The sequence below is a fragment of the Microtus pennsylvanicus genome, chromosome 18 (genome assembly GCF_037038515.1).
Source record: "Microtus pennsylvanicus isolate mMicPen1 chromosome 18, mMicPen1.hap1, whole genome shotgun sequence".
NCBI classification, from domain to species: Eukaryota; Metazoa; Chordata; class Mammalia; order Rodentia; family Cricetidae; genus Microtus; species Microtus pennsylvanicus.
This window is the reverse complement of record NC_134596.1, coordinates 42506173-42531267: the sequence shown is the minus strand read 5'-3', so window position 1 is coordinate 42531267 and position 25095 is coordinate 42506173. Positions and strand designations below refer to the sequence as shown.

At 47.6% G+C, this 25095-nt stretch overlaps 1 protein-coding gene across 1 annotated transcript in view; it reads right to left on the bottom strand.

The window, feature by feature from the left end:
- The window catches only part of Chrdl2 (chordin like 2), a 28543-nt gene extending 16900 nt beyond the window's left edge, over positions 1-11643 (bottom strand). Inside the window, exons 1-2 of the mRNA XM_075952569.1 lie at positions 11312-11643; positions 1470-1582 (exon numbers count right to left, since the gene is read on the bottom strand). Coding sequence (XP_075808684.1) covers positions 1470-1582; positions 11312-11393 — 195 coding nt within the window. The 5' untranslated portion in view covers positions 11394-11643. The remainder of the gene's footprint in view (positions 1-1469; positions 1583-11311) is intronic.
- Positions 11644-25095: the final 13452 nt, after the last annotated feature.

The window sequence follows — 25095 nt, the reverse complement described above, 5'->3', positions numbered from 1 at the left end:
TGCACGTTGGAAATACAGGCAGCAGTCCTTTGGGCTGAGGGAAAGAAACTACACTTGTGAATTCTGGGGAAGCAGACAGGAATAAGCTCCAGCTGATCACAAAACTTGGCCTTCGTCAACCACACCACGTGACATGTCTGGAATTTTCTATTATGGTTTCCTTTCTGTTTTCTGGCTATATTTCATAAAGTTCTTTTTGAAATGGCTTATTGGCCTCCGATGTGCTAAGGATAATAAAAAAAAAACGAGGCAGCTGGAGCCTGGGGGAATTGTATCCCTATCTGTGCCTGAGTTCTACCTGGAGCTAAGATGGTGGGAGAGTGAGGGAAAGACCAGGAAGGAGTGAGCCCGGTGAGGAAGAGAGAAGAGCTGTGTCCCGGCTCCCCACTTAGATCCCTTTGGGGCTCTTCTCTGCCCCTAGAGGTTCTGTCTTAACCATGGACACCTTAGAACTTCCGCCTCCTCCCTCTCTAGGTCTGTGAGAGAATAGGGTGCCGAGGGTCTGAGAGCCAGAAACCCCGGCAGTACCCAGAAAATGAGTTCTAGACACCCTCAGCAGGGCCCTGCTGGCTGAGTGTCCCCTCTGCCCTGCTTCTCCTGTCCTTCCGTTCTCACACCTTCCTGGAGAATTCTGCATTGCACTGGTTTCCTGCAAGGTCCAGGGAAGTGCTGGGTTGGTGATATGATTTGGATGTCGAATGACCCCGAAGGTGAAGGTGTTGAGAGGTTTGGAATATGGGATTTTGTGGGCAGTCCATAGGTCACTGGGGGCATGCTCTTGAAGAGGACCGTGGGACTTGGGCCTCTTCCTCTTTGTTTGGCTTCCTGGCCACAAAGTGAACACTAAGACCAATTGACCTTGGACAAGAACCTCTAAAGCTGTGAAGTGGACAAATGTTTCTTCTTTAAGTTTATTTTCTCAAGTGCTGCATTGTGGTAAGGGAAGGCTGACTGCTTCCATTAGTAGCTGGACAGCTGGAGACAGAAATGCAAACAGAGACATGGCCTCTGTTCCATTTGGTTCAGCCTTTGGCTAGATGTGAGACTCTCGGGGGCCTCATCTAGAGAGGCCCACCAGGGTGGACAGTAGTTAGGAGCTGAAGCATGCGTGTTCGTGCAGGAGGAGCTACTCCAGGCACAGGGCGAAGCCTGAAGAATGAACATTCCTGAACTGGAGGAACGCGGAGACAGGGTTAGGTGGAGGCTGGAGGGGATTCCTTGGAAAGGAAGGAGTAGAAATCACAGAAGCCAGAAGGCTCTGGCTCGGCTGGGTGGAGACCGGCACCAATACACACTAGACTAGAGACCAGATCCTCAGTCCACTCAGTCACTGAGCCACAGCCACCTCCAACACCATCACTCTAGGGTGACAATTCCTGGGTGTCTGGACCTTAGGTCAGGCTGTCCTTCCACCCTCTGGTCTTGCAGACACACCTGGCAGAGGTGACCCAGTGGCCAGAGGAACCTACCTCCATGCAGGTACATCGCACACAGTATATCGTGCCTTGTGGTTCCAGGTAGGGGTGCCAGCTCTGGCCAGGGGTATATATCTTCTCACCGAAAAGGCAGACTTTGCCTGGGCCTGACAAAGCAATGAGGGGTGTTAGTCTCAGGAGGTCCCAACCCCAAACCCTGCTGCATTCCTGCTCCCAGGATGTCTGAGTTGGAATCTCAGCTGGACAACACACTTGTTCTCAGGCATGTGGCTGCCCCTGTCTGAGCCTTGGCAGTTTACAGGGCAGTGAGGGGATTGGGCAATTAAAGGCTTTATGGAGCTACAACTGTGGTATAAATGGTAGTTCTATTGCATCGTGGATAATATGAGGTGCAAAAAGGACAAATTAGATGCTAAAGCCACACAGCAGTTAGCACACCAGGCAGGCTGAAAGCCTGGATCTCCTGGCTCTCAAGTGCGTTCACTATTCCTCTGCCTCTTCCTCACACTTGTTCCCTCTCCTCTCAGTCTGTCTCTTACACACACACACACACACACACGCACACACATGCACACACATGTGCACCAAGAGAAAGAGAGAGAGAGAGAGAGAGAGAGAGAGAGAGAGAGAGAGAGAGAGAACTTTGTGAGCCAAGGGGATGGTTTAGTGGGGAAAATCTGACTTCACAGATGTGAGGACTGTGTTCATATCATCAGCACCCATGTCGAATGTCCTGAAGTGTGGTAGCCTACCTGGAATCCTAGTGTTGGGGAGGCAGAGGACAGGGAACCCTTGGAGAAATCTGGCTGGCTAGACTAGAAGACACACCACTAGTTGAACCAGCAAGCGCTGGGCTCAAGCGACAGATCCTGACTCAATACATAAGGGGGAGCGATCTAGGGAGACACCTATGTCGACCTCTGACCTCCACATCCACGCATACATATCTGCACACACACACATGCACACACTCGATATGAACACGACACACACCGAGACAAAGATTATCTTTGTTTCTTCCCTGAGCCACCTTGACTTGACGTCCTAGCTGTCTACGTATCCGTTGCTAATGGGTACGTGGGTTGTTTCTCAGAATGACTGAAATACTGGCTTGTGTTTGAGATGGGCTAGCCGCCTCTCCTATGCCTCTGCTCTGCTAAAGCCTCCACTCTCCTTTCATCTCTAACCAACCATAGTCATCCTCACGTTCTCCCTACCCCCTGGCTGGCCCAGGATCAGGCGTCCCATTTCAATATGGCTACCCGGGCTCACTGTGTCTCTTGCCCTGTCTCTGCCAGCTCCCAACCATACAGCCACCTGGGGCTCTTCAGTCCCAAATGAATATTGGCATTCCTATAGGAAACCTCCATGACTTGGGCTCTTCTTTTCAGAAGACATGGGGAGGTCGAGCCAGAGCTTAGTGCCTCCATATTGAAACATCGAGAAAGAAACCTGCATTTATTCTCTGTGCTGTTTTATGTGTTACTTAGTGGGAGCTGGTGATATAGCTCAGTTGGTAGGGTGCTCGCCCAGCATACACAAAACCTTGGATTTGATCTTTTCCTCATTGCAAGGCAGCAGAGGCCTGTAGCTCCAGCACTCTGAAGGTGGGGAAGGAAGATAAGAAGTTCAGGGCCATCCTCAACTACGTGTGTGTTTGAGGCCAACCTGGGATACAGCAGACCCTGTGTAGAAAATAAGTTAACAATTTCCTAAACATTGTGTGAGAATTAATTGTTGTAATATTTGCTTAGCTTTCTCATTGTGGGGGCCACAGGGGACCTTAGGAATATACACTTAGCCTCCTCCCTGGTAGGTCACAAAGGACCTTAGGAATGTATATACCACTTAGTCTCCTCCCTGGTGAGTCACAAAGGACCTTAGGAACATATAGCTTAGCTTCTTCCCTACCTGTTCCTACCAACCCACTGTGGAGGGTGGCACCAGACAGCAGGTCCTATCCCCCATGAGCCAGCAACTCCTGGCTGGCTTGTCTTGCCCGTATCAAATGAGCTATGTTTATCTCCCAGCCTCCCCTGGCAGAGGGTGGAACACAGGCCCAGCTGGGGTGCTGGCTAGAGCCAGTCTGACTCTCCGAGGAGTGAATAATGCCTTTCTTTCTCAGTCCCCTCCCCCCACAAGGGAGGGGTGATTGCAACACCGTGACTACCTTAGGTCTCAGTCAGTTGCTGAAGAAAATGTGACCTACCTTTCTTGGGGCAGTCCTAAAGCCCTGGGCTTCTGCGCCAGTTGGCACACCTTCCCATCCCTGCCCGCTCAGAGTGTGAGGACAGGAGCCACTCAGTTAGGGCTCCTCCTTGCCACCAACAGGCCTGGCAGAAGCTGAGCCTGTGGGGGGCCTGGCAGGAGGCCTTTGGTGGCCACAGACTCCACCCTACCATGCCCTCTAAGGTGCCTGGAGCGCTCTTCCTCTAGGGAGGTGCGTGCCCAAGGCCATGTGAACTGCCAAGCACAGCCACCCTGGTTCCACTGACCCTGGCACCAGCACCGGCTCCTGTACAAGGCTGTTGGCACGAATGCTTACTCCTGAAGCTGCAAACACACGAGGTGACACTCAGAAATGTCTCACCTTTTCTGAGCCTCAGTTTCCCTATTTGAAAGATATACAGGGGTAGGCTATGGTCTCCAGAGGTTTCCTGTACAGTCTATGAATCCACAGTATCACGTTTCTGAGATTCAAGATTTGAGAGTTGCACTCTTGTAAAAGCCCACATTTCATTACATCGTGAAGCTTCCGATGGGCTTTTTGGGTGCTGTGGTTATGAGATGGCTATTCCACAGTCCTTGGAGGTTCTGATGGCTGCATCCACCCTAGGCTCTCAAGCCCTCCTAGGTGGATTAGGATGAAGTTCTGGGAGCCACTGAAGTCCATCCCAAGTGCCACCGAGAAGGAGGCAATGTCCTCTTCATATCTCCCTCCCCTTGCCCTCCATAACCTTCTGCCTCCCCTCCTGGCCCGAGCCCAGCCTCCTCTCCCCATCACCATTCTTATTCAGCCCACCTGTGCCCAGCTCTCTCTCCATCTAGAAATAATCAGGTCTTAATTTCTAGGACCTTTTGTAGTCTCAGAGGTCAGGGCTTAAATAACAGACTTAGCTTTTATTTGAAGCCCAAGTTGAGTAAAGCTGCTTAAGTATCCCACAACCAATTTTACATCTGTTCAGTGGTACTTGGGGCTATTCTAGGATTAAGTCAGATCCAATCACACCACGCTTACTGTCAGACACAGATTACAATATATGTTCATTATATGTTCATTTAAGTAGTGTGTAAGACCAGACTGAGAAAACCCAGATATGGGTGCTGGCTCTACACTTCCTTAACGGTCTATTTCTCGCGGTATTTATTTCCACAATTCTCAGGACAGCCTCCAGCCCCTCCTAGCCATGAATATCATAATACCCTAGAGGTCATAGCTCCAAAGTTCCTCATTCATGAAGCTCCTGGGCCCTTATATCTTCACTCAAAAGCCATCCTGTCTCCCTTAATATCATCGGCCCCTCTCGGATCTGAAGGTTGGGCAGAGATGGGGAGGGAGGACTAACAGGTGAGAGCCTCGGCTGGGGAAGGAGGGATGGAAGCTCGCGATCCAGAGGGCAAAGGTCGCCTGCGACGAGTATTAACTGAGTTGCAGGGTGGTATGATCAAACCTGCATTTTAGAAGCATCATCAACGTGGGCCGTGGAAGTTGAAAGCCAATTGGAGGACTAGTGAGCGAGGGACCAGGAAAGAGCTGTGGCTGTCACTCTGGGGAGAGAGTACCGTGGCAGGACCTAAAGGGAAGCAACTGTGCATGGTGGGCAAAGGTCTGTCGGTTCCAAGGGCAGCCGCAGGGCAGGATGTGGATGGAGAGGGCAGAGGAGCAATCAAGGCGGGCATGGAGGTTCGAGTGCCTGTGATGTCATCGGGTGGCCCAGAACCACCTGCAAGGCTGGGGACAAGTGCAGTAGCCTGAGGCATTTGGCAGTGCAAAAGTTAGCAGAGTGACGGCAAGGGACCACAGTGGTTGTAGCTCCAGGGCAGGGGCCAGAGAATGACATATCAGTGACGGCAGGGCACTTGGCACATGTGCAGTGAGCATCACTCTCATTAGTAACAGGAAAGAGCTTCCTGACATTCCCTGATTTGTGGAACTTCTGCAACTCAAGTCTTACAACCAGTCATGAGACACACGCGTGCATGCACACACAGACAGACTCACACATGCACACACACACGCAGACACACACATGCATGTACACACACACATACAGACAGACACACAGAGACACAGACACGCACAAACACACAGACACATACAACAGACACAGACACACACACAAATATACACAGACACACACAGATACACAAAGACACAGACAGACACACACACACATACAGACACACAGACACACACCTATATATGCACAGACACACACATCCGCACAGACATACACAGACACACACGCACACATACACACACAGACAAATATACAGAGATACACACACAAAGACACACGTGCACACGCACAGAGAGCCACACAGAGACACACACACACAGACACAGGTACACAGACACACACACAAAGACACACACACATGCACACATACACACACATAGACACATACACAGGGACACACAGAGACACACACAAAGACACACGCGCACACGCACAGAAAGCCACACAGAGACACACACACAGAGGCACAGGTAAACAGACACACACACAGACATACACACACACACATGGAGGGGTGCAGAGACACCAGGCAGGATCTTGGAGGTGTTAAACAAGGAGCGGGAGGAGAATGACTTGCCAGGCATCTGGAGCCACCTGCAAATACAGAGAGGCTGTAGTGCCCATGGCTAGGACAGGAGGACCCCTGAGCGGGCTCTGAAGGGTGCTAGACCCCACAGGAAGCACCTACCTCCATAGACTCCTTGCCTTAATTTATCTGGTCTCAGTTCAGAGCAGTGATGTTTTCCAGGCTGATTGCAGATGGCCCCAGGTCACCCACCAGGCTGTCCCTGAGCTGGCTTCTGGGTACATTTTTACCACTACTATTTGTGGTGGCCCTGTTTTCAGTCCCATCCCCTCTTGCTGAGTGGATCTGTCTCCTATACCAGAGGGTGTAAGAGAGAGGAATGAGCGTTGACCCTCTGGCGGGTGCAGAGTCTGTGTGGAGTTAGTGCTTGCTGAATGAATGGATGCATGGGTGGATGAGCTTAACCGAAAGAGGGGGTGCGGCTATAGTGGGAGATCTGATGGTGGTCTTTAATCTTGGAAACCTCTCTCCTTAGCAACAACAAAAAACAGCAGCACTGCATGGAAGAACAAAGCCCTTTCAACATGTACACCATGCCACATCACAGGAATTAACCTTCCACCTCCCCTTCCACTTCTTGGCCACTGACTCCCAAAACCACCTGACAAACCAAAGGTCAGAAGCTTGGGGCAGCTGAGGGCAAAGATGACTCCCTGATCTTTTTTAAAATTTTATTTATGTTTTATGTATGTGCATTCTGAATGCCAGAGAGGGCATCAGGTCCTATTATAGATGGTTGTAGCCACCATGTGGGTGCTGGAAATTGAACTCAGAACCTCTGGAAGAGAATCCAGTGCTCTTAATCACTGAGCCACCTTTCCAGTCCCAACTCCCTGATCTTTACAAGCAAGTCAATATTCTTCATATGTCCCCCTCCCAGTGCACCCCACAGTCTGATCCAAAACATTCATGCAATGGTAAAGGTCCCGTGGGGGCAAGTCAAGCGTGCAGGGTGTGCCTAAGGACTCTTCCAATAGCAATCAGAAATAAACCAAAAAGCAGCTTCTGGGGAGGCTGGAGGGGGCCGTGGAAATACACCACGAGGTTCAGGGAGGGGAGCGAGAGGGCTGGAACTGTAGTAAGAACTCAGAAAATCTCAGTGAGCCAGACTGCCCAGGAATGCAAGCCTCCGGGTCCCATTTCTACCCATACAATCGTATTTTATTCACACAGACACCCTCACTCCCCTCTAAGACACAAGCCTTGCCCTGGGCTCTGGCTCTCCTGGAGTGGGGCCTCTAATGAAATTACAAGAAATGTCTCAGTGGCCAAACTGCGCAAGCCGGCAGAAGGGATACGCTTCTCTGAAACCAGCTCCCTTCATCTGGACACAGCAGACATTTAGAAGTGTGGAAGGACTTCCAAGAGCAGAATCGTTGAGCCAGGAAGGGCATCTTTATTACCTATCAAAGAGAGCTGTCCACATTCTATTCCACTTGAAAAAAAATGTGTGTGTGTGTGTGTGTGTGTGTGTGTGTGTGTGTGTGTGTGTTATATACACTTAGATTCATAGAATCCTAGAAAGCTAAGGACTCAGACTATGTCCAATCCCCTCATTCTAGAGAAAGTGAACCCCAGTGAGGGAAGGATCAGGACTTGCTCTCTCCCAGCAAAGACTCCACAGTTATTCCGTAGCTCTGGAAGGGGTGTTTATAGAGATGCCTGTCCAAGGGACAGGACCAGAAGGACTGGCTTCAACTTGCATGCAAAAGAACCCAATAGAGACACAGCGAAGAATTCCCGAGTACAAGAACGGGCAACAGGCTAGGGTCCTGCCCAGGATGGCGCCTGATCGTTGTGCTGCACCTCCCAGGGACACCGCTCTGACATCGGTCCTCCTCTTTGAGAGTTCGAGATATTCAAGGTCCTTTTCTCCGAGCCGGCGCCATGGCCGGCGGCTGAGGGAACTTGAGAGGCCAGCCCTGGAACAGGTGCAACAGCTGGAGCAACTGCGCAGCTGTCTCGGGGCTTGCTGCCTGGAGCCAGTGAGTGAGGCAGAGACCTCTACTGGTGGGAGCAGGGAGGTGCAGAACCTTGTGGTTAGAGACCCAGACACGGGGTCTTCCCTTCCCTGCCCCCAACCCGGTCATGCACATCTGGACAGATGGATAGAGATGTGACCAAGCTGGACAGCAGGGCAGGATTCCACGTTGCTTATTCCAGATACATATTTCTCTAGACCGTTCCAGGCATGTTTTCCTGGGAATTGCTCATTTATTCCTTCCCACAGGGCAGAATACCTACACTCTCCCAACTCCCACTCCCAAAGTCAAGTGGACTTAGGATGAAGACAGACAGTTAATGCTACCCTAGTCCTCAAACGTCACCTAAGTGCAAGCATCTTACCTCACAGGTGGCAGAGGCAGGGAAGGACACAGTGCCTGAGGTTAGATTTTGGCATCAGGGAAAGGGCAAGTGTTGCTACCCTGACATTCTGAGGGTGAGTTTGCCTTTGGAATCACATCACATCTAAGGAACCACCCTTCTGTCCAGGCCTCTTCCGGGGTCTGAGAATCCATCACCTGGGAACCAAAACTCCAATTCCCATTAGACACAAACTCCAGAGGGCTGATGTCTTACTTGGTAATCAGCTAGTCTCCCGAAAGCAGCATAGACGAGAAGCCTGAAGCTAGGTGGATCATAAGGACACAATGCAGAGAGAAGCATGTGCTGGAGAAGGCCCTGGAGAGGAGTAAAGAATGGGGCCACTTCTGGGTCACAAAGGGGATGAATGACCACACAGATGTGACGACTCCACCTGGGGCTTGGGTCAGCACAGGCAGAACTAGGCCAGAGCCTCCAGCCTGTGTGAAAATGGGATACAGCCCATAGTGAGGCTGGGTAGTTAGGGCTCAGCTTTATGGCCTATCTGAGATTCAGTCTGGATCTGTGGGTAGAGCCAAAAAGAGAACTTCTGATGAGCAGCCTTGGACTTCAACTAAAGAGTGTGCCAAAACCCCCGCTCACAGGCTCCAACCATGTTTCAAGCTGTAACCACCTTAGAAGTCCATCCTGCACACACCCGAGAACACCCATCTCTCAGCACCATTTGTAAAAGCACTTTGGAGTTACCAGGGGACTTCACACAACCACATGCTTGAGATCTCTCTTACACTAAGATAAGACTTTTCATATGAAACCTTAAGACAGAATGCTGGCAGGAGACTTGCAATGATGACAAAATTCACAGACCAAGAGCACCAATCAACCTTAGGCTCAGTGACAGGTGAAGGTGTCCCAACACACGTGACCAATACATGACAGAGCTGGGGTTAGGATCTAGGTCTCTGTTCCTTTTTCCATGGCTCGGTAGTAGTCCCCCCTTTCAGCTTGACTCTAAAGATAGGTAATTTGATGGCTAGACACAGAAGAGAAAGCTCTCCCAGCCTTGATAACGCCAGGATCTTAATGCTCCTCCCCTAATGCCAGGTCACCTAAATGATGGTCATTTTCTGAGTGTCTGGAGCTTTGTATTGACACGGTCATGGAGGGACCTGGGGGCAGATATGGATTAGAAGGCCAGTGGAGGCACGGGGGCCTGGGGGGAGGGGTCATCAGGCAAAGGTGATTATAAAGCTCAGAAGGGCTGGTGGTCATGTGGGGTAGCAGAGGCTTCGAGTAGTTGCTGGGCCATCCTCAGAGTGGACCTCCCAGGGCACTGATATTGGGAAGGGAGCTGTGGGGCCAAGGCCAAGGCCAGGGCAGGCACAGAGGTCCTCTGAGACTGTCTCTTTTGGTGGACAAGCAAGCAGACGAGGAGAAAGTCCTCAAGGTTCAAGGAAGGAGCGAGGACATTTACTGAGTATTTGGCATCTTGCTAGGCATCTGCAAGCACTGTTCCCTTGAATCCTTCCCCAAACCCTTCAGACCCCTGGTTAGTAGCTCTCCTTTGCAGATGAAGAAACCGAGGCTCACAGGACACTGGTGTAAGAGGCAGGGTCAAGGCTTGAACCCAACCCTGAATAATCTGTTTCCCGTTCATGAGGACATCCACAAATCTCCAGCCTCTGGCAGGCTAGGGAACATCAGACAGACATGCAACTTTCCTCACACAAGAACAAACAAGACAGCAATCAGCCTCACCAGCTCCACAAAACTGGGAGTGAGAGGGAAGCAGAGCTGACCTGTGGAGCTGTGTGGAGATGGAAGGTTCTCAGCTAGGAGATAGGAAGCTGGGGTCTTCAAGCTAGGCTCTGCCCCTGCGGCCTGGAGCAAACCACTGCCCCTCGTTGGTCCCTGTTTCTTTATTAAGGGAGTTCAGAAGGGATTACCAGTTTAAGGGGGCTGTGGGCCTACATAACCTGCTTGAGGTTACATTGTTTTTGAAGAGGAAAGCATTTGTCTCCGGGGGAAGCTACCTCGCAAAACATCACTCTGCAAGTTGCCCTGCATGCTCCGTCATTTAATACTCAGAACGGTTTTAGGAGTCTCACATTTTATAGATTAGAAAAGAGACAGTGAGGTTCCTTCCGCGTCTGACTCCCTCTGGATAGTATTCAGTGGGGCTGGGAAGATGAAAACACTCCTCTAGTTTACCATGTCCTGATGCCTTCCAGGCACTGCGAGGCAGGCTTTGGAATTAGAGTCCCGGCTATGGATGGTTCGGGTAACTTTCTCCTCTTTGCCCCGCTACGTTTACTCCTCTGTTAAAAGTGAGTGGTGGCACCTCCCTGCAATATTGTGAGCATCCGGAAAGAAAAAGGACTAGAAAGGTCACCCTGCTTTGTTCATCTTTCTGTCCAAGAGCTCTTCCACACAACAACCTTTATCTCTTCATCACACACTCCTATCCTGCGGCGACACACCGGGCTGCTGGGAACACAGTTCCTTTCCACAATGTGCAGTGCCTGCCCTGTGCAGGGCAACATCTCCCCTACCCCGCGTGGAGTTTGCCAAGCCCTTGTCTTCCCCCAGACTCAGCAGCCCACATTGGTCTCAGACTTCCTGCTATGCAGGTGCTGCTGAATGAATTCACGACCGAGGGCTCCCTACATCCCAGTGGCCCCCATCCCTCCCCTGCCTGCCCAGACTGCCTCCTTTCTACTTACGGGCTCGGGCTTGCGAGTCCAAGGGGAACCAGAGCATCACGAGTCCCAGCAAAGAGGAGAAGATTCTCACCCCGGGAACCATCCTTCCTTGCCCCAAGGTCAGACAACCCCGGGATGAGCCGGGAGAAAGTAAGACTCTGAGAGGAACGTAAGTAAGTCCCCAGGACCAAGTAGGACCACTGCCTAAGGAGTCAGAGAAGCAAAGATAAGAGCAGCCAAGGACAGGAGGGGTCTCAGGTGGGGATGAGAGGACGGTAGGAAGGGGACAAGGAGAAAAGGGAGAGAGATGGAGAGATGGGAGATGAGGAGTTAGAGGAAGGTCCGGAAGGAGGGAAAAGCGATGGCAGAAAAGGAGAAGGTGCTAGCTAGAGAACCGGGGTCTGCGGGGCGCGCGTGGCTCTCGGGGTTCGGTGCTCGGGTGGCGCTGGCTGGCGGCGCGGCGGTGCGGACTCTGGCACGGGCCAGCGGTGCGATGGGACTGTAGGACCCTCGGCGGCGGCGCGGGGAAGGCTGAGCGAGGCCGCTGTGCACGCTTCGGGCGCCAGACGCCGTGCATTTGTACTTTGCCGCGGGAAGCCTACAGCCCCGGGCCGGCCGAGCTCTGGCGCCTCCTCTGAGGCACCGCAAGCTCGTGGATTGGCCACCCGAGAAACAAGCCCATTTTCCCCCTCCCCTCTCGCGTAGGGCTCCGAACCTCCGCTCCAGGCGAGGCGCCGAGTGGAGACGAGGGGTCTGAGGAGGGGGAAGGGGCCACTGGGTTTTAATCCCTGTCTCCCCTGCAAGGAGACCCAGCCCAGTTACATTTCAGATGGAAGTGGGCTGGGGTTCGAGTACAGCACCGGTCTGGGAAAACTCAGGATTGGGTGCTTGGTGGGGTGTGCAGAAACACTTCCCTTTCTTAACACAGTTTGTGGTTTTGGGCATACCACCTGGGAAGGACACTTTCTCCCTAGCACTAAAATGAAGGTTTCGGTGACTTTTAAGATCTTCAGTATCGTCTTGCAAATGTTGCAAAGTATCAGATGAGATTAGGAGCATCAAAGCACTCCGAGTTGGGAGCAAAGCCATCACCATTTCAGGTACCTGGATTCTCCCGCCTCCAGGCAGTGGTCCCAACCGCCATCCCCTGGTTGAGAGCTAGCCCAAGACTTTCCTATGGAGTCACTCTGGCTGCCACCTACCAAGCAGCCCAGGGTGAGCTCTGCCTGCACAGGTGAGGTCCCACCGCTCGCTCTCGGCATGTGTCAGTGACAGCCAGTTGCCAGAACCTTGTCGTTCACGCCGACCCAGAACCCCAGCAACCCAGACAGGCTGTGCTTCCAGACCTCATGTTGAATGAGCTCCTGAGCTAATAGGACCCTGAGAAGAGAACCAGCTCTGCCCACACCAGAGCACCCAGGCTCCGCAGCGAATGGGCAGACGCAAGCTCCGGGCCCCATCCACATCTTGCTGGGGCGCTGTGGGTAAACACAGCCTTCCTAACTTTGGACCTTGGCTTCCTGAGGTTCTACTTGAACTCTTAGCAGAGTCTCAGGGAGACCAGGAAACAGATAAGAAAAGAGAAGAGATGGCGGGCCAAGCCCCACTCTGGCAGAGAATCTGATTTCCAGGTTCAGACAGTGGCTGGCGGAATAAGTCCGGGCTCCCTGTGCCCCTGTGTTGTCACCTCCTCACCCCAATGAGCAGTGGGAGGAACCAATGGCCCAGGAGGTCCCTTCTCAGAGCTCTCAGAATGAAGACACAAACACCGATGTACCCCAGTACCCCTCAGACTTGACTTCTCTCCATCACAACCGGCCTTCTCTCCTTCCTCCGGGGTAGAGGGTTAAGTGCACCTCTTTGCTCTGTCTTTGGTAACGGGAGCTCTGCACCCATCTTAATGTCTTAGGCTGCAAGAAGCTCTAAACATTTACCAACCAACTTGCACCCCCCCCCCCAAGTGACCCTGCATTTTCTCGCCTCTGTATCTTTGTTCGTGTTTTCCTTCTGCTAAATCAGTTTCCTTTTTGCTTCTCAATCTTGGCCCTTGAGCAAAGTAGACCAGCACTTTCTGGTTTTAGCTCCTGGCTTGTCAAGTTGCCCCAGCTGGCTTCAATGATCCTCCCAGCCTCAGCCCCCTAAGTGACTAGGAAAAAAAAAGTCTGCATCCTGGTGCTGGAAGTTTCTGTGACCTCAAGCTGCTTGTTTCTTTTTGCCGTGCGTTTTTTGGCGTGTTCACACTTGGGCACTTGTGTGCACACCTGTGTATGCTGGTGCACATGCCTCTGCACTTGCATGTTATGGCCAGAAGAGGGCAGCTGTTGCCTCACTTCCACCTTACCCAGCTAATTCCAGGGATCCTCTGTCATCACTAGGGTTACAAGCTTTAACAGCTACACACAGCTTTTTGATGTGAGTCCCAGGGATTTGAAGTCAGGGCCTCATGTCTGCCCAACAAGGGCTCTTACCCACTAAGCCATGTCCCTAGCTCCTCATTTTAACTTACCATCTTCCTGCCTTTGCTTCTAAGTGCTGTGGCTGTAGGGATCACTACCATGCTCAGCTGGAGATGGAACAAGGCTTCCTGCATGGTAGGTAGGTAGGCACCCCAACTTAGCAACGCCATCTCTGGGGACTTCACTGAGTTCTCCCAGGCAAAAGTTTTTCTTTTTAATTTTTGTCTTGGTGTAGTCGGGGCTCGAACCTGGGGCTTTCTAGGGCTTTGCTAGACAAGGGCTCTAGTAAATTCTCAATCTTTGTGTGGAGTGTAAATATTTATTTGCATTTTATCCTGCACTGTGAGGAAGATGCCCTTTTCACTTCTGTAGCTATTTTGAGTACTATACAAACCTTTGATACACGACACCGAATAAACATGGCTGAGTGTATGAGCAAGAGCAAGGGTGACTTCGAAAGACATTACTCTTTCATCTGAATGCATGAAGCACCCACTGGCCTCAGCCTTAATCTCTAAAAAACACAACTGTTCAGTGCTAAGGTTCTTGCCAAGCGTGTGCAAGGCCTTTGGTTTTTTTTTTACCTCAGTGCACATTACTACAGTCTGCTTTAAAAGGCCCCCAGTCCTTAAAAACCATGATACTTTAATAGTCTCCAACCTCTCAACTCTAAACTCCCATGAGTGTACTTCCAACATATTTGGTCCAAGTGGACATTCTTGTTCCAAAGGAGAAAAATAGGCCAAAGCGAATGAGCAATCATAACAAAGTATAATCAAGCCCAAGAGGGAAAACAATAAACCTTGCAGCTCCAAAGACCACCGTCTGGATTCTTCTGGACTCCAGAGAGTTGGTAGCAAAGTCCCTTGAGGAATACTTAGGTTTTTTTTTAATGTCTCATGACCTTAATATGGTAATATACATTTACAACACTTAACCATTAATATGATCTCAATTGATGTTATATTACATGATAAAGAAACAGAAGAAAGAAAGCCATAAATACTGACCTAATATGTTTACAAATAATGCCTGACAGGTAGGACAAAAACATTCATGTCAGCTACAGTTCTCGTGTCTGTAACTGGTCATGTGACCTCGGCGGACATTTATAAGTTCATCTGCTACTGCTCGCTCTGTACCTCCCCCACCCTTAACGAGCGCTTTCGTGAGGGTGAAATCATGCTTTCACTCAGAGGGTCTGGTCCTGCTGTCGTCGTGTCTGGACTGGACGGTTGTAGCTTCCAATTGGCCTGGATCCTCCCTGTAGGATCTCTTGCACCGCAGACATACTCTTCCTTACCCCCTTATAAAGAAGCAGTCTAGTTCTTCCCTGGCAGTCTGGGTCAATCGGTCCTTCTAACACAGTTGTTCCTTTCTTAGCTGGCTCAAGAACACCAGGAGCCCCAAAGGGCCAAGTCCTCACTTCAGTTCAGTGAAATATTTGGTGGGGCTCCTGGTAGAAGCATTCCTCCATCTAAAACCAAAACTTCCAGGCTTACAGAGCATGAGGTCACAGGAACAGGAAGCAAACAGTTTCCTAACAGGCTACTGGGGTGATTGTGAGTGGAACCCACTGCCATTTCTTCCCCTTGATTCCTGGACCTGTGAATCCCAGCTGTAGGAGAAACAGTCCTATATATTGGACACTGATTCAAAGCATATACAGACATCTGGAGAGCCCTGCCCAAACACGCCAAGCTATTGCCACCCAACTGACACTTTAACTGTATCTTTATTTTATAATATTTAATGATTATTATTATTATTATTTTACATGTATGGGTGTTTTGCATGCATGTATGTCTGGTACATATGGTGCCCAGGGAAGCCAGAAGAGGGTTGGCCTCTTACAGGCAGTTGTGAACCATACTTTGGGTGCTTGGAATCAAACTTAGGTCTTCTGATAGAACAGCCATTTAATTCTTCCCCGGATGTCTTTCTCACTAATTTCTCAATCTTGCTCCTTCTAAATCCCTGACTATCTAGCCAGTCTATTGGCTATTGCTCATTGATCAGTGAAAAATCACATATATGTCCATTTCTCTGTCTAAGCAAACACACCGATCTGTTTGATCACTGCTGCGCAGACTTTCACCAGTGTTCTGGAAAGGATCTGTGATGCAGCAGCTGTCTACTTCAGGGTGATGCCTGCATGGCATGCAGAACCACCAGTAGCTGGGTGAAGTGGTGCACACCTTTATCCCAGCACTTGGGAGGCAGAGGCCAGTTAGATCTCTGAGCTCAGGGTCAACCTGTCTACAGAGTGGGTTCCAGGACAGTCAGAGCTGCATCCTGAGACCCTGTCTGGGGGAAAGAAAGAACATCCAGTTAACCAGGGTATAGTTTTTTCTTCAGTTAACTGATCACAGGGCATATCCTACAGGGCCATAGTGGATGGTCAGAGACAGACAACATTGTAGTAGACATAGGAACCATAGGCATTTGGGAAACTTCCTGTAACTGGCTTATGCCCTCTGAAACCTCACAAGACACATTTCTATTTGTCTGTGATGCTTTCCACATGATCCTCCAGTTTCCCACAGTAGCTCACTAAGCTGCGAGCCCTCAATGACGTCTTCAGCCCAAAGCTCCAAGACCCTTCCACAATCCTCCCCAAAATGTTCTAGTCAGTTCCATCACAGCAACACTCTGCTTATGATAGGTTGCTAAAATTCCTCCCCAGGGATAGAGACGGTCTCATTCCCCTCTCCAAGGTCCCAATGACAAACCAAGGTACGATTCCACCAAAGTTCACCCAGGGAAGCCAATGAGTTTCTTTTTTTTTTTTCTAGACAGGGTTTCTCTGGTTTCGGAGCCTGTCCTGAAACTAGCTCTTGTAGACCAGGCTGGTCTCGAACTCACAGAGATCCGCCTGCCTCTGCCTCCCGAGTGCTGGGATTAAAGGCATGCGCCACCACCGCCCGGCTGCCAATGAGTTTCTTAGGCTTATTTACAGAGCAATGGTGAGGGGTTAGGGGCAGGAACACAGGTGACCTTAAAGCAGCCATACTGGAAAGTCAGTACCCAGCAGGGATGATGGCTTCCCTGTGGCTGCATAGAGGGAACCCCCTCTTCACCCTTTCCCGTCTATAGCCCTCCACTACCCATGCTGAAATAGGGACTACATTGATTTGGTGCAGATATTGCATAGCAAGCACAGCTGTTGAGAGTTCGTGCGACAGCTGCCTGTCAGAAGACAGTTTTGCAGGTGTTCTTTCTGGCCTCCGGCGTTTACAGTCTATTTCCTGAGCCTTGGGAGGAGGGCCTGTGATGGAGATGTCCCATTTGAGGACAAGCAGTCACTTCTGTCCACTGCAAGAAGCTTCTCTGGAAAGGGGGTTCAGCTGGACTAACATATGGGTATAAGGATAAGTAATTAAAAGGAAGTTTTTTTTTTGCTCTGGTTTAGCAAAATTATAGTAGCAGGATCTACGGCGCCTCAACCCACAGGTTCTTGGCCAGGCATATTTAGTGTTAGGTATGAATTTCCCCATGTTGAGTGGGCCCTTGAATCCAGGCAGACATCTGTAGGTCACCACTCAAGACACTCTGGCCACGATCACTTTCTCTGTTATTATCTTATTTAATTAACATTTTAAAATTTATTTTACATACTGACCACAATTTTCCCTCCTTCCTCTCTTCCTGTTCCCTTCCCCCACCCACTGGCTCCCATCTGCCCCCTCTCCATCCACTCCTCCTCCATCTCCATTCAGAAAGGGGCAGGCCTCCATGGGTTTGAACAGAACAGGGTACCTCAAGTTGAGGCAAGACCTAGTTCCTCCCCCTACATCAAGGCTGGGCAAGGTAATCCAGCATGGGGAACAGGTTCCCAAAAGTTGAGTCCCACACAGGCTCCCTCGCTGTTGGTCCAGAATCCACGAGGTCCCTCGAGCTCAGGTCAACTGTCTCTGGGTTCTCCCATCGTGACCTTGACCCCCAACTCATACAATCCCTCTTCCCTTTCTTCAGCAGGACTGTGGAGCCAGGCCCAGTGACTGGCTGTGGATCTCTGCATCTGCTTCTGTCAGTGATTAGATAAACGTTCTCTGATGACAATTAGGGTAGTCGTCAATCTGATCACAGGAGATGGCCAGTTCAGGCACCCTCTCCACTATTGCTAGGAGTCTTAGCTGGGGCCATCCTTGTGGATTCCTGGGAGTTTCCCTAGGGCCAGGTTTCTTCCTAACCCCAGAATGCCCCCTCACATCAAGATGTCTCTTCTCTCTTTCGTTACTCCCCTTCTGTCCCACCCCCAGCCCACCTCCAGTGCCCAGCCTGCCCAACCTGGTCCCCATCCCTCTCCACCCCTACCCCCAGTTTACCCGGGAGATCTCTTCTCTTTCCCCTAACCAGAAAATCCATACATCCCTCCTTGGACCCTCTTTGTATTCTAGCCTCCCTGGGCTGTGGATTATCAGTTGGTTGCCTTATACTTTACTCCTAATACCCACTTATGCCATGTTTGTCTTTCTGGGTCTGGGTTACCTCACTCAGAATGATTTTTTTTTTCTAGTTCCATCCATTTGCCTGCAGATTTCATGAGGTCGGTTCTTACAGTTGAGTGATACTCCATTGTGTAAATGTACCACATTGTCCTCACGCATTCTTCAGTTGAGGGGCACCTAGGTAGTTTCCAGGTTCTGGTTATTATGAATAATGCTGCTATGAACATAGTTGAGCAAGTGTTCTTGTAGTATGATTGAGTCTCCTTTGGGTATATGCCCAAGATTGGTATAACTGGGTCTTGAGGTAGATTGATTCCCATTTCTCTGAGAAACCACCACATTGATTTCCAAAGTGATCGTACAAGTTTACACTCCCACCAGCAATGGAGGAGTGATTCCCCACTCCACATCCTCTCCAACATAAGCTGTCATCAGTGTTTTTGATCTTAACCATTCTGACAAGGTTTGGGTATGTTATGCTTTCATTTTTATTGGATTCTAGGAACTCTTTCTCTATTTCTTCTTTGACCCAGTGATAATTCAGTTGCAAGTTGCTTCTATGAGTTTGTAGGCTTTCTGTAATTTGTGTTGTTGTTGAATCCTAACTTTAATCCATGGTGATGTGATAATATACAGGGGGTTTTAGCTGGGCAATGGTGGTGCACACCTTTAATTCCAACACTCAGGAGGCAGAGGCAGTCAGATCTCTGTGAGTTTGAGGCCAACCTGGTCTACAAGAGCTAGTTACAGATCAGGCTCCAAAGCTACAGAGAAATCCTGTCTCAAAAAAACAAAAACAAACAAACAAGCAAAAAGATACAAGGGATTGTTCCACTTATTTTTGTATCTGTGGAGATTTGCTTTGTGGTCGAGTATGTTGTCAGTTTTAAAGAAGGTCCCTTGAGGTGAGGAAAGAAGGTATATTCTGGTTGGAGAGATGGCTCAGTGGTTAAGAGCATTGCCTCTTCTTCCAAAGGTCCTGAGTTCAATTCCCAGCAACCACATGGTGGCTCACAACCATCTATAAAGAGGTCTGGTGCCCTCTTCTGGCCTGCAGACATGCACACAGACAGAATATTGTATGCATAATAAATAAATATTTTAAAAAAAAGAAGGTATATTCTATTGTGTTTGGGTGAAATGTTCTGTAGATGTCTGTTACGTTCACTTGATTACAGAATCAACCTTTCCCAAATTCAAAGCAGTTGCCCATTGAAAACCTGAATAGATATCAATGGTGTGGTGTACATATTTTAGTTTTCCAAATTCTACAAAATGGAACATATCCATCAGCCAGATTTCATTCCTTTGAGTACCCTTTGGATTACTTCCTGAAGGTAGTAGTGTTTGGTTGTATAAAGAACAAGTAAAACATTTTCTTATAATCTCCTTGTCTTGTTGTCACATGATGGGAAAGTCTTTTTTAAAACCTTTGCTATTGACATGATGCTTTTAATGAAATTCTGAGGCCTCTAGCACGTTTCCTATCAATAGTTGATCAATTTCTTCATTACCTCTTGCTAGAGCACCTGGTAAACCTGTATGGGATCAGAAGTTTGTTAAATATATGGGATGCCTCCTATTCCTGATTATTTCTACTAACTGAATAAATAATAAAGTCAGTTCTGAATCATCTGGTATAAATTCAGCAGTTTCGATATGCAAAACAACTCTCTGCATATTGTGAATTGGTAACTATGTTATAAAGTTCTGTAAAATCCATTAGTACACTGAAAATAACATACAATTCTGACTTTTGAACAGAATCATAAGGGTTTTATTCCACTTTACTTAAATCTTCTGATTTTAACATTCCTTTCCTGATTTATTTACATCAGTATAGAATATAGGGGCTCTAGATATTAGTTTTTCCCCATACAATGTGAGGAAGAATCCAGGTAGTTCACTTTATAAGTTGAATTCTCTTATTTTGGGTATATTTGTTGTTAAAGTCTTTGCCAGGGTTCACATTCCGCCCATAATTTGTCGATTTCGTTATTAGTAACAGGTAATGTGATTTCTGTTCTAACTATGTTTGCTAATTGACGAAGTCTCACTTTTCCTTTCAGAATAAACTCAGAGACTTTTTTCACACGAGTTTTTAATTTTAACTCTGTTTGTGAGGTACAAAGATTTATTCTAAGATGTTATCTTCCTCTGCATTAATATCCCATAGGAGAATGCTTAGAGGGTAAAATAACCAGAATGCAATGAAGCTTTGGATCCAAATAACTCGCATGGGCATCCTGTAATTTATTTTTCACCAAAGTCAATTCTCTGTCAGCTTCAGCTGATAATTCTCTTGGACTATTTAAGTCCTTGTCACTGTCTAAGGTTTTGAACAAATTTCTCAGTTCGTCAGCTATTAAACCAATAGTAGGCCATAGACTATAAACGTCTCTAACAATCTTTGAGAGTCATTAAGAGTATGCAATAAATCTCTCCTAATTTGTACCTTTGGGGTCTAATTTTTTGTGGATATATTTTATATCCTAAATAATTAATAGAATCTCTTCCTTTTAGGTGCAATCCCAAACAAGGCAAAATTTTCTTTACTTCTTCAAACATTCTTTTTAAAGTATCTACATTTGAATCAGTCCCTAAAAGGTCATCCATAGAGTGATAAATTATAGATTGAGGAAATTGCTTATGTATCATTTCCAATGACTGACTTACAAAATATTAGCACAGGGCTGGGCTATTTAACATTCCCTGTGGGAGACTCTTCCATTGATATCTCTTAACAGGCTGAGAATCATTATAAGTAGGCACTGTAAAGGAAAATTTTTCTCTATCTTTTTCTTGTATAGTGAAAAAACAACCTTTTAAATCAATAATTATAAGAGGCTATCCTCTAGGCAATAGAGAAGGCAAAGGAATTCCAGACTGTAGTGAGTTCATTGGCTTAACCACCTTACTAACAGCTCTTAGATCTGTTACCATTCTCTGTTTTCTAGATTTCTTTTTAATAACAAATGCAAAAGAATTCCAAGGGTTCATTGATTCTTCAATATTCTGATCATTTAGCTTCTCCTGTACCAGCTGTTCTAAAGACTGCAGTTTCTCTGTTGTTAAAGGCCATTGTAGAACCCATACAGGTGTGTCTGTCAACAATTTTAAAGGTAGGACTGTTTGTGCCTTTAAAGTTCAGCAGCTGCTGTGCCCTGTTCTTGTACAACCTGAATGGTTGGTGACTGTTCTTCATAATACCTTCTAATATTTTTCCCAGAAACATACATTAATTTATGGTTTGTTTCTATGACTGGGGAAATGTTAATTTGAGTATTCCATTATTGTAACAAATCATGTCCCCATAAGTTCAGTGCTATGTTAGCCACATATGGTTTTAATGTTCCTCTCTGACTTTCTGGATGTATACATTCGACCCATCTTGTACTCTATTTTATCTGAGATTAAGTTCCAGTCCCTAAAAGCTGAACATTTACCACCTGAAGAGACCAGTTTGGATGCCAAGATTCTGGTGCAATTATTGTTACATCTGCAACTGTATCTACCAGACCTTTAATAGCAACATCATTTATTCATATTTTTAATTTTGTTCTTTGTTCATTTGCCAAAATATTTGCTTTATGGTTTCTCCTGAATATTTTGTTCTCTCTTCTATAGCCTTTCTATCATTCAGAGCAGGATATTAGGTATTAGGTTCTTTAATTGCTCTGGGAAGGAATTTCCTCCATGGTTATGGAAAATGACTTAACTGAATTTGGTTTAAGGGCCTACGAGAGGCTCCTCAAGGCATTTCCTGAAGGCGAAGGGCTGCCTTGACTATCCCTTGTTGATCTACATTTGTTAGCCCAAGCCTGCCTTTGCAATACCGTCTGTAGAACCCAGAAGGGAGAGGCATTCTATTTGAATTATGCATAGAAAAAACATTGTTTTTAGGAATGTCCTATTTACAATCCCCTTTTAAGTGACTGTGTTTGCCACAATTGAAACAGTTGACATTTTATTTTTCTTCAAACCTCTGGATTACCTCTCCTTCGCAAACATCATCATGGTCATGAGATTCAATATTGATTGTATCTCAGATCCATTCCTCCAAGGGTGTTGATTTTGCCTTTAATGACCTAATTGAGGATCAGGCTCCAAAATTGCTGTAACCAAGTTGCTCAAGTCATGAGGGATAAATCTATTACAAGTTGACCACGAGTTTAACAATTGCTTCACCAAAGTCATATGAGACCATTGCTTCCTTGAATCTCCTTAAATCTAACATTTCCACAGGATTCCATTTAACTCTTGGGAATATCTATCATTTAACAGTTGTTCATGTAAGGTGACAGAATAAATTAAAGTTGGTTGTCTGAAAACCTTAGGCTCTTCCTCTCTAGCCTTATGATGAAATGCTGAAATTGGTTCTCCATTAAATTCCTCTGGTTGGATCTGCATATCTCTATGATCTGTTTTAATAAGTTTTTCTAAGGCTAGTATCTTGGCATTCATATCAACCAACGTTTTTAGAGATAAATCAAGAATTATCATACCAACAATAAAGGTGAATAAAATGATAATTAACATTATGTCAATCCTGGTTAAATTGATTAACCCTTCATTTAACTGCTCCAATTTTAGACCATCCGTTGTGTAATCATACAGAGACCTAACTCCCTCCATCGTAATAGTGTTTCCCAGTTTTGTGTGTGCGCGCGTTTCCCACTTTTTAACGTGTGAAAGAAACTCTTTTGTTTTAAAATTCCCCCCTTTAAGAATTCTCAATTGTCTCCACAAATCTGCCGAGGACGTTGCTGAGATGTGAGGAACGGCACGGCACCGCTGAGCGGAGAGCACAGGTAGAGAACAGCCTGGCTGAGGTCAGCTGCAGCTGCTAGTGCGTAGCCATGAGCTGAGAGTGTGTGGTTGTAACAACCGCAGAAGCCTGAATGGGTTTTCAAGGCAGCTACCCAGTGGGGCAGCTCAAGGAGGGGCTTCAGGGGAAGCTCACAACCCGTAGGGGATTGGGAGCCCGCTATCTGGAAAACACACATGGGACTGTGTAGAAAAAACACGCGTAACGGAAGCTTCCTGAATGCTGAGCCAGTCTAGGGTGGCTAAATCCTGTGGTATTGGGAGCCCAGGTGCTTCTGGAGTTTGGGTGGCCGCTAGAGACTGTTTCAGAGAGGCTACAACAAGAAAATCCCAAACTTGCTCAGAGGCTTGGAGAAAAAAGGTAAGACAAAGCTGGGCGGTGGTGGCGCACACCTTTAATCCCAGTATTCAGGAGGCAGAGGCAGGCGAATCTCTGTGAGTCGAGACCAGCCTGGTCTACAAGAGCTAGTTCCAGGACAGGCTCCAAAACCACAGAGAAACCCTGTCTCGAAAAAAAAAAAAAAAAAAAGGTAAGCCAATCTAGACAGTGGGGCGGTGACTCTGGCGGGAGCCCTCGCGTGTGCCAGGGGCTGCAAGGCTACAGGCAAGTGACTTTTTCATGGATTCATGCCGTGAAGTTGGGCGTCAATTGTTGCATGAATTCTAACTGGTCTTAATAATAAAAAATGCAGAGCCAGTATAGGGCAAATGCTAAAAGATCTGAGAGAGAAAGGAGCAAGCCACAGCCAACTGTCACCTTGCTAATTCCTCAGTCAAAAAGGGGCTGAACCCTGTCTCCTCCCACCTTATATTTCTCTCTCTGCCCAGCCATATCACTTCCTGTCTGTCTGTATAGCCGATGGTGGCACCCAGGGCTTCATGCACCTTTACCAAGCATTTCTACCACCACATCCCTGGTCCTTACTATCTCCATTTTAAATACAGTTTATTTAATTGTACTCTTATACAAACTTTTTTTGGTAATAACTTTTTAATGACCAGTTACAAATATCTAGAAATGTAACCCTTGGTCTAGTACGGTCAGTTCTTTAGCATCTATGAACTCAACCAACTCAGGTGTAAGAGATCCAGAAAGGAAGTATACCGAGCATGCCCATCATTCCTAAACACTAACATGTAGCATTCTTTACAAGTGTTTATGCTGTCGTGGTGAAAGCAGTCTAGAGGTGAGTAAGCGCACACATGCAGCAGGATGTGTGTTGATTCCGTACAAACATGTTTTATACAAGGGACATGAGTGTCCACAGATTTTGGTATCCAGGCAGGTCCTGGACCCAATCTTGCATGGATAGAGAGGGACACCTGCTCACTGCTTTACTTGATTATTTTCTTTAAAAGAGTGAATTCAGCCGGGCGGTGGTTGGTGCATGCCTTTAATCCCAGCATTTGGGAGACAGAAGCAGGTGGATCTCTGTGAGTTCTAGGCCAGCCTGGTCTCTAAGAACTAGTACAGGACAGGCTCCAAAGCTACACAGTGAAACCCTGTCTCAAAAGACCAAAATAAAAAATGACAAACTCTTCATTTTGACTCTTCAAAGTTAGAAACAATTCATAATTCATAAATGGTGGAAGGAGGGGCTTATTTAAAGGGGTTCTCAGCATTGGTGCGTGAGGAGAACTCTGTTCACTTGTCACTATTCCCAGCCTAGTTACTGGAGTGTGCAACAAATGTTTATTTTAAAGCCAGTATTAGGACAGATGTGGTGGTGCATGCTAGTCATCCCAGGGACAGGGGAAGTTGAGGCAGGAGGATCACAAGTTTGAAACTAGTTTGGTTACACAGTGAAGCCATGATTTTAGGATATATTCATCTGAGTCTCTAGATAGTGTCTTCGTTCACCTAAATGAATGCTTGCAGAATTGTTACAATGCATCGTAAGTGCTCAAGTTTTGTGAATGAATGAGCACACGGATCTTCTTAAAGCAAAACTGTAGTAATATGAGCGGCAGCGGGGCTGCGTCCCCAAATCCCCAGCCGCCTGGCTCGGCTAGCTTATGCCCCAAATAATTACACGGACACTGTATTCTTTTAAACACTGCTCTGGCCCAT